This window comes from Staurois parvus, unplaced genomic scaffold (genome assembly GCF_062004578.1).
Source record: "Staurois parvus isolate SC_StPar_1 unplaced genomic scaffold, SC_StPar_1.0 ptg000449l, whole genome shotgun sequence".
In the NCBI taxonomy this organism is placed as follows: domain Eukaryota; kingdom Metazoa; phylum Chordata; class Amphibia; order Anura; family Ranidae; genus Staurois; species Staurois parvus.
Window position 1 is genome coordinate 5,001 of NW_028318245.1, and position 9,934 is coordinate 14,934.

The following is a 9,934-nucleotide window of genomic DNA, read 5'->3' on the forward strand; positions in this document are numbered from 1 at the left end:
GAATTTTCTGCAAGTTCTGTCTTTTGGGTTTTAGGGAGTCACATGGAGGCACTGAGATGGTCATATGATCACCTGACTTCAGAAGACGAACTCTCTGTATTGAGGAACCAATAGGAACACAATGTTAGACTCCCAGAATCCTCCTCACCTCTCCAATCAGGTCTGTGTTTTATTAATAGAGATAGGAGTGATGTCATGTGACCTCCCAGAATCCTCCTCACCTCTCCGGTCAGGTCTGTGTTTTATTAATAGAGGTGAGAGTGATGTCATGTGACCTCCCAGAATCCTCCTCACCTCTCCAGTCAGGTCTGTGTTTTATTAATAGAGGTGAGAGTGATGTCATGTGACCTCCCAGAATCCTCCTCACCTCTCCAGTCAGGTCTGTGTTTTATTAATAGAGGTGAGAGTGATGTCATGTGTCCTCCCAGAATCCTTCTCACCTCTCCGATCAACAGGTAGACGATCTCCAGGGTGAGGTTTAGTATCTTCTCAGTTATGTGACTCAAGTCCTCCTCCATCCTCATTGATGTGGTCATGTGATCTATTTGCATGAAGAAGGACAGTAAGCCTGATGATCTGATCTGTAGACTCCTAAGAGCAGCGGCTAGAACCACCCAGGCCTCATAACAAACCTTCGTGTGATCATAAGGGCCCATTCACATCTAGCAATTTGGAATCAAGGGTGGAATCGGGGCAATTCTGCCCAGCATTTCCATATAGCGGCAAAACGCGCGCTGCACCTTTGGGTGGCATTGATTTCCAATGGCACCACAAAACATGATTTTGCCACAATTGGCAAAATGCGCTAAGCCCATCTTTTTAATAGGTTTAAGAGCTTTTATTTTTAAACAACAAATGCGAGTGAATGGGTCGCCCAACACGCTGTAACGCATGTAAATCATGAGCAGGAACGTGCGTTTATGCCAAGTGTAAATGGCGGCTGAAATTCTGCCTCCCCTGTGTACTGCGGAGAGCCGACAACACGGGTGAATTCCGTAGCACAGGGGTGTCTTCTGCTCCAGCCACTGTCGGTGAAAGAGAAAGTTCCCCGTCTCCTTTAATGCCAGAGAGTGGGTCGGAGTTTGCGGTCATGTGACCACGTATCAAAATCGCTGAGAATGTATTTACACTGCGACTTGTTAAAAAACGTATGCAGGACCATGGGGGGGGGGGGGGACATTTGTTGGTTTATTACTGAGCCCTTCCTTGCGGAGGGAAGAGGACAGACGTGATGGTGGAGGGAAGGAGACGGCGGAGGGAAGGGACGGCGGAGGGAAGGGGACAGAAGGGACGGCGGGGGGAGAGGACGGCGGAGGGGAGAGGACGGTGGAGGGGACGGCGGAGGGGAAGGGACAGTGGAGGGGACGGGAGGGTCGGTGGAGGGGACAGGAGGGATGGCGGAGGGAAAGGGACAGTGGAGGGGACGGGAGGGACGGCGGAGGGGAGAGGGAGGGACGGCGGAGGGAAGGGACAGAAGGGATGGCAGAGGGGAAGGGATGGCGGAGGGAAGGGACGGGCGCGACCATGGAGGGAAAAGGATGGGTGAAGGGAAGAGGACGGACATCACAGTGAGGAAGAGGACAGACATGTTGATGGAGGAAAAGGATGGACATAACAAGGTGTTACTGGGTGTAAATACACAATCAGATCCTCTTACCTCCTCTGTTGCCACTTCAAGCAATAGCTCTTCTCTACTTCCTCCCGACTCACCTCTCACCCGGAACTTCCTTATACCTGACATCACTTCCGGTCCGTCCCTGACATCACTTCCTGTCTGTGGATTCTATTCCTATAGATGAGACCCCCTTGTAGCAGAGAATACTCCATTCACGTTTAGTGTCACCTCACCAGCCCCGAGTTCTGCGGGACTTTCCTCCCATAGAACCAAGAAAGGGGTTCTTGGCCAAGCTGTCCACCACAGAAATACATGAAGGGGCCCCTGTAAGGTGTGGATACAGACCCTCAAAGTACTATCCAAGTGTGACGTCACCATTAGGAGAGCCCCTCCTTTCCTCATCTGTTTGGCAGCCATTTTTTTTTCTTCCAAACAACATTTTTACCAAAAAAAATCCAAATAAAAGTTAATTTTAGGGCACATTAATGCAATATATTACTATACAAACTGTATATATGCCATATAACCTACACTGTTAAAAAAAATGAAAGCAAGACTTTAATCTGAGTTGCATCAAGTCCATGACCCTCCATATGATATGATCTGTTTGGCAGCCATTTTTTTTCTTCCAAACAACATTTTTACCAAAAAAATCCAAATAAAAGTTAATTTTAGGGCACATTAATGCAATATATTACTATACAAACTGTATATATACTATATAACCTACACTGTTAAAAAAAAAATGAAAGCAAGACTTTAATCTGAGTTGCATCAAGTCCATGACCCTCCCGGGATATGGATCTGGTCAGGTAGGTCGCAGAGGGGGTTGTCCGCTCTCCCCAGACCCCGCATTCACTATATCCGCTCTCCCCGGACCCCGCATTCACTATATCCGCTCTCCCCGTACCCCGCATTCACTATATCCGCTCTCCCCAGACCCCGCATTCACTATATGCGCTCTCCCCGGACCCCGCATTCACTATATCCGCTTTCCCCGGACCCTGCATTCACTATATCCGCTCTCCCCGGACGCCGCATTCACTATATCCGCTCTCCCCGGACCCCGCATTCACTATATCCGCTCTCCCCGGACCCCGCATTCACCATATCCGCTCTCCCCGGACCCCGCATTCACTATATCCGGTCATCCTGGACTCCACATTCCCGATATCTGCTCTCCCCGGACTCCGCATTCACTATATCCGCTCTCCCCAGACCCCGTTTTCACTATATCCGGTCTTCCTGGACCCCGCATTCACTATATCCGGTCTTCCTGGACCCCACATTCACTATATCCGGTCTTCCTGGACCCTGCATTCACTGCAACCTCATCAGTGCCTCCTCATTAGTGTTCATCTGTGCTGGTTCTAGTGCCTCCACAGTGATGCCTGTCAGTGCCCATCGGTGCTGCCTCATTAGTGCCTATCTGTGCAGCCTATCAGTGCCACCTCATTAGTGCCAATTAGTGCACTGTTATGTGGCATTGATGGGCACTGACAGGTGGCACTGATGGGGCTACACTGATGATCACTGTAGATGTCCCCTCTGAGGAATGCCAATTACCGGCTCTCCTCTCCCCGTGTCCTGCCAGTGTGAGGACAGGACTGCCAATAACCAAAATTTCCTATTTACATGCAATCAGCGGTGATTGGACACCGCTGATCACATGACAAAGCTGACGTCATTGGTTCTTTTCTGTGATCGGTGATCCGTTGTGCCCCAGGGACACAGCAAACCACCGCGCAACCCTGGGGGCACGCATGCACAGTTAGAGTGCGAGGAGGTCATATGATGTCCTCCAAGAGCGAGAAAGTCACCACCTGCCCATCATTTCCTGATAGGGCAGGCGGGAGGAAATTAATCATTAGCCGCCCAGCCTATAGCTGTTTGGCAGCTGCAAAAATGCTTTAGCTTTCCATGCGCAGTTCGCGCGGTTGAAGAGCCACGCAGCGGCGGGATCTGTCACCGGCCGTGTACCTCGGACACGGCCGATGACAGATCTGAGTACTGGCCCCCGTTGCCGGTACCATGTGACCTGCTGTGACCAGCAGGTCACATGACAGTTGTATACAATGGATGGCTTCATTCATGCCATCCATTGTATACTAGTGCCTAGCTGTGAATGGTCACAGCAGGTCACATGCACATGTCATGTGATTAACTGTGGCCAAATCACAGTGTTAGGAATGGACTGGCCAGCAATGGTGGGACTCACCTGCCTTTTGATCTGCAGTACCAGGGCTGGCCAGCGGGTGCTCCCAGCAATCAGAGACTCAACCTTTCAGCCAGCTAACACCTGGAACTGATGATACTGGTGTATTTAAGGGATGGCCAGACTTGCAGACTCTGCCTTGGTGTTGTGTTTGTCCTGGGCCCTGTATCTGTCCTGCATCCTGTTTCTGTTCCTTTGCTGACTTCTCCTGCTCTGATCCTGGCTTGTGACCCTGACCATCCCTCTGTCTGACCCTCTGTACTACGCTGCTTGCTACCTGTTCTGATCCCTGGTTTGTGACCCGGACCATCCCTCTGCCTGACCCTCTGTACTATGCTGCTTGCTACCTGCTGAACCTGGCCTGTGACCCCGACCATTCTCCGCTTGCTCCCCCTGTACCTACCTGCCCAATTGATATTGACCCGGCCTGCCTGACGACGCTTGCTTGTATATACTGTTATCTGTGGGTGGTTTGGTTTGTTTGCACCGTATTATGTTTTAGTATTGCACTGCGTTTATGTTTGTACTGTTAGTGTTAATAAATTATATTGTTTATAACATATCTGAGGTCTGCGTTTCCCTGCTTCAGTCACACACCTCTGGTCATACCTGGGAGCCCTGACATTACACCAAGGCCAATCCTGACCAGAAGTGGCTGCACAGGGAAGCCATCTTGGTTTGTTGATGGGCAGGATGGATCTTGAGGAGGTTGAGTATTTATATCTGCTAGTGTTTGATGACAGAGAGTATGCTTATCAAACTCTGAAGGAGTATCCCCGGGATGAATTGCTAGAATGTATACGGCTCGCTCATGTTCTAGTAGATCAGGGCACAGAGTTCTCTGAGGTGCAGCCTTTGATTGAGGTTTGTGCTGAGTTGGTTTCATCTGGTTCCCCCGAATGCAGGGATGAATTTTTGCCACCATTTAGTGCAGACCAGGTAGAGTCCCTGGTGTGGTTATTAGAGGATGATGTGGGTTACTTTCTGGAGCGTTATTCCACATGTTCACCACAGACACTGAGAGATTGTATAAACGCAGTGCAGTCATTGACCAGACAGACTTTGTGTAAGCTCAGCTTTGTTCAACCCCTACTGCAGACATGGACAGATTTGTTGCACCCAGCCTCAGTCAGCTTACAAAGACCCAGTCCTGCTTCTAACTCTACTCCTGTATTCCCACCAGCTCCTTCAGTTACAGCCCAGTATACTTGGCTATCTACCGCATGTCAGTACCCTGTTCCCACTCGCTGCACCTATCCTGCCTTTAACCCTGTAAAAAAGCCCTCTGTAGCAACTGCTCCCTCTCCTGTTCCATCCTCCAGCTCTTCTCTGTCTCCAGCTGCTCCATTCGTTTGCAGACCTGCGTTTACTTGCAGTGCTCCAGTAGTTAAAACCAGAAAAAAGCGAAAATTCTTTCCAACCAATACCATCCTGCCAGTATCCAAACCGGTGAGCCTGCCTTCCGTGGTTCAGACTGATGCCTGTCCGCGGCCTGATGCCTCTACGCGGCCTGAAGCCTCTACGCGGCCTGAAGCCTCTACGCGGCCTGAAGCCTCTACGCGGCCTGAAGCCTGTACTCGGCCTGATGCCTGTACTCGGCCTGATGCCTCTCTTCAGCCTGAAGCCTCTACTCGGCCTGAAGCCTCTACTCGGCCTGAAGCCTCTACCCAGCATGATGAACTGATCCAGCCTGACGATCCTATTAGGCCAGTTGACTCGATGCCCGCTGTTGGTCCAGATGATCCGGTACCTGATCCGGTGCCCGCTGTCGTGCCAATTGACTCAGAGCCCGCTGTCGTACCTGGTGACTCGGTGCCCACTGCCTTGCCAGATGACGCGGTGCCCGCTGGCAAGCCAAATGACCTGATGCCTGGTGACCTAGTGTCCGCTGTCATACCTGATGACCCGATGCCCGCTGTCGAGCCAGACAATCCGGTACCTGATGACCCGGTGCCCACTGTCGTGCCTGTTGACTCGGAGACCACTGCCTTGCCAGATGACGCGGTGCCCGCTGTCGAGCCAAATGACCTGATGCCTGGTGACCCGATGCCCGCTGTCCAGCCAGACGATTCAATGTCTGCCCCGGTGCCCGCGGTCATGCCAGTTGACTCGGAGCCCACTGCCTTGCCAGATGACGCGGTGCTCGCTGTCGAGCCAAATGACTTGATGCCTGGTGACCCGATGCCCGCTGTCCAGTCAGACGATCCAATGTCTGACCCAGTGCCCGCGGTCATACCAGTTGACTCGGAGCCCACTGCCTTGCCAGATGACGCGGTGCCCGCGGTCGAGCCAAATGACCTGATGCCTGGTGACCCGATGCCCGCTGTCCAGCCAGACGATCCAATGTCTGACCCAGTGCCCGCGGTCATACCAGTTGACTCGGAGCCCACTGCCTTGCCAGATGACGTGGTGCCCGCTGTCGAGCCAAATGACCTGATGCCTGGTGACCCGATGCCCGCTGTCCAGCCAGACCATCCAATGTCTGACCCAGTGCCTGCGGTCATACCAGTTGACTCGGAGCCCACTGTCGTGCCTGGTGTCTTGGTGCCCACCGCTCCACCTGGGGGCCCGAGACCTGTTGCTCCGCTTGGGGGTCCAGCGCCCGCCGCTCCGCCTGGGGATCCGGCGCCCGCCGCCCCGCCTGGGGGCCCGAGACCTGTCGCTCCGCCTGAGGGCCCGAGACCTGTCGCTCCGCCTGGGGGTCCGGCACCTGCCACTCCGCTTGAGGGCCCGAGACCTGTCGCTCCTCCTGGGGGTCCGGCGCCCGCCGCTCCGCCTGAGGGCCCGAGACCTGTCGCTCCGCCTGGGGGTCCGGCGCACACCGCTCCGCCTGGGGGCACGATGCCTGTCGCTCCGCCTGGGGGTCCGGCGCCCGCCGCTCCGCCTGGGGGCACGATGCCTGTCGCCCCGCCCGGGGGCCCGGTGCCTGCCGCCCCGCCCGGGGGCCCGGTGCCTGCCGCCCCGCCCGGGGGCCCGGTGCCTGCCGCCCCGCCCGGGGGCCCGGTGCCTGCCGCCCCGCCCGGGGGCCCGCTGCCTGCCGCTCCGCCCGGTGGCCCGCTGCCTGCCGCTTCGCCTGGTAATCCGATGTGCCTCTGCCCGGAGTCCTGCCCGATGTGCCTCTGCCCGGAGTCCTGCCCGATGTGCCTCTGCCCGTGTGCCTCTGCCCGGAGTCCTGCCCGATGTGCCTCTGCCCGGAGTCCTGCCCGATGTGCCTCTGCCCGGAGTCCTGCCCGATGTGCCTCTGCCCGGAGTCCTGCCCGATGTGCCTCTGCCCGGAGTCCTGCCCGATGTGCCTCTGCCCGGAGTCCTGCCCGATGTGCCTCTGCCCGGAGTCCTGCCCGATGTGCCTCTGCCCGGAGTCCTGCCCGATGTGCCTCTGCCCGGAGTCCTGCCCGATGTGCCTCTGCCCGGTGTGCCTCTGCTCGATGTGCCGCTGCCCGGAGTCCTGCCCGGTGTGCCAGTCTTTGATATCCCGCCAGTTGCCAGACCCGGGCGGTGGAACATTTTGCCCAGCTAGGACTGTTTGGAGCGTCCTGAGGCCGCTCCTTGAGGGGGGGGTACTGTTAGGAATGGACTGGCCAGCAATGGTGGGACTCACCTGCCTTTTGATCTGCAGTACCAGGGCTGGCCAGCGGGTGCTCCCAGCAATCAGAGACTCAACCTTTCAGCCAGCTAACACCTGGAACTGATGATACTGGTGTATTTAAGGGATGGCCAGACTTGCAGACTCTGCCTTGGTGTTGTGTTTGTCCTGGGCCCTGTATCTGTCCTGCATCCTGTTTCTGTTCCTTTGCTGACTTCTCCTGCTCTGATCCTGGCTTGTGACCCTGACCATCCCTCTGTCTGACCCTCTGTACTACGCTGCTTGCTACCTGTTCTGATCCCTGGTTTGTGACCCGGACCATCCCTCTGCCTGACCCTCTGTACTATGCTGCTTGCTACCTGCTGAACCTGGCCTGTGACCCCGACCATTCTCCGCTTGCTCCCCCTGTACCTACCTGCCCAATTGATATTGACCCGGCCTGCCTGACGACGCTTGCTTGTATATACTGTTATCTGTGGGTGGTTTGGTTTGTTTGCACCGTATTATGTTTTAGTATTGCACTGCGTTTATGTTTGTACTGTTAGTGTTAATAAATTATATTGTTTATAACATATCTGAGGTCTGCGTTTCCCTGCTTCAGTCACACACCTCTGGTCATACCTGGGAGCCCTGACACACAGCTAAGCACAAAAAAAAACCTGAATGAATCGATGTCATTCAGGTAAATGCTTGCTTATAGCAAAGTAATTCTTTGCTATAAGCAAATTGTGTAAAAAAAAAAAAAAAAAAAAAAAAAAATACCGATCACTTCCCCAAAGTAGTACAATGTTACTATGGTAACATTGTACTACTTTGGTCATAGTAAAATATGAAAAAAAAATCATAAAAAAAGTAATAAAAAATAATAAAAAAAAAATATATATATATTTTTTTTCATACTGTCACCAGTCAGTGTCCCTTTTCACCGCCATGCCAGTTATATGATGACGCTGTACTGCACTGGTGACAGTATGTAAAAAAACAAATAGTGAAAATAATTTTTTTAATTTTTTCATTTTCTGAAAAATTATGACAAAAAAAATACAACTTCAAAAAACTCGCCATGCCTCTTCTGAAGTACGTCGGACTGTCTACTCTGCAAAAAGGGGTCATTTGGGGATATCTGTACTGTTCTGACATTCTTGGACCTCAAGAAATTAGATTGGCTGTCAGTACTTCAGGACTGATCAATTTTCAGATCTATACCATAGAGTTTGTGAACTCTATAACCTTCCTACAAACTAAATAATACATCCTAATTTGGGTTATTTTCACCAAAGACATGTAGCAGAATACATCTCGGCCTAAATTTATGAAGAACAATTATTTATTTGTAAACTTTTATAACAGAAACAAAGAAAAATGTGTTTTTTTTTCAAAATTTTTGGTCTTTTTTTGTTAATTTAGCAAAAATAAAAAACCCCAGCAGTGATTAAATACCACCAAAAGAAAGCTCTAGTTGTGTGAAGAAAATGATAAAATTTTAGTTTGGGTACAATGTTGTATGACCGTGCAATTGTCATTCAAAGTGTGAGAGCGCTGAAACCTGAAAAATGGCCTGGGCAGGAAGGGGGTAAAAGTGCCCGGTATTGAAATGATTAAAGGACACCGGGGTGGGTGGGAAGGGGTTAAATATGAGCTCCAGGCTCCCCGCCGAAAAAAGTGACAAATCCTGGAGCTGCTGACTTTTAATATAAGGACACTTACCTGTCCAGGGGTCCAGCACCATCCTCACCCGGGCTGGGTCTTCACCTCCAGGTTCCCAGCACCTTCTGTAAGGGAAGCCACAAGTGAACCTTGAAGCTTCACAGCTGGTCCAGGAGCCCTGTGATTTCTCCCATAGTCTTCTGGGACCCTTGAAGTGTCCCAGAAGACTGCGGGGGAAAGGACCTGTGGGGGGACCACGGCAAACTGAGCCTTAAGTGGGAGCGGGAACCTGTCAAAACCAGGTACCCCCCCAAAAAAAAGTCAAATGTGGCAGTGGAGGAGGGAGGGGAGGGTGCAAGAAGTGGAGCTTCCCCTTTTGGGTGGAGCTCCGCTTTATTGGGGCATCAGGGGTCTACAAGAGATCCATTTGTTTTACACATCGCGTCTGGATCATGGGTTTTTTTCAGCTTTAACATGGGGGAACTCAGTTGCAGAACCTCCAGCACTGAATAGGGGTTGTTGGGGGGTTGCTGGAGGGTCTGTTAATGCTGGCTGCTGGGGTTTCTATTGAGAATGGTAAGATCTATTGTTAATGGGGAGGTCTATTGCTGTTGGGGGAATCTTATGTTGCTAGGGGCCCAGTTGTTGCTGGGAAAGATCTACTGTTGCTGGCTGCTGGGGTATCTATTGTGACTGGTAAGATCTACTGTTGATGGGGCACTATTCCTCCCACTGACACCAATGATGGGGCACTATTCCTCCCACTAATACCAATGATGGGGCACTATTCCTCCCACTGACACCAATGATGGGGCACTATTCCTCCCACTAATACCAATGACGGGGCACTATTCCTCCCACTGACACCAATGAT

The 9,934-nt window shown here is 52.3% G+C and overlaps 1 protein-coding gene across 1 annotated transcript in view; it reads right to left on the reverse strand.

The window, feature by feature from the left end:
• LOC149453176 (uncharacterized) overlaps positions 1 to 1,740 on the reverse strand; it is a 4,264-nt gene extending 2,524 nt beyond the window's left edge. Inside the window, exons 1-3 of the mRNA XM_089688658.1 lie at positions 1,658 to 1,740; positions 441 to 541; positions 1 to 94 (exon numbers count right to left, since the gene is read on the reverse strand). The exon at positions 1 to 94 is cut by the window's left edge and continues 41 nt beyond it. Coding sequence (XP_089544784.1) covers positions 1 to 94; positions 441 to 536 — 190 coding nt within the window. The 5' untranslated portion in view covers positions 537 to 541; positions 1,658 to 1,740. The remainder of the gene's footprint in view (positions 95 to 440; positions 542 to 1,657) is intronic.
• Positions 1,741 to 9,934: the final 8,194 nt, after the last annotated feature.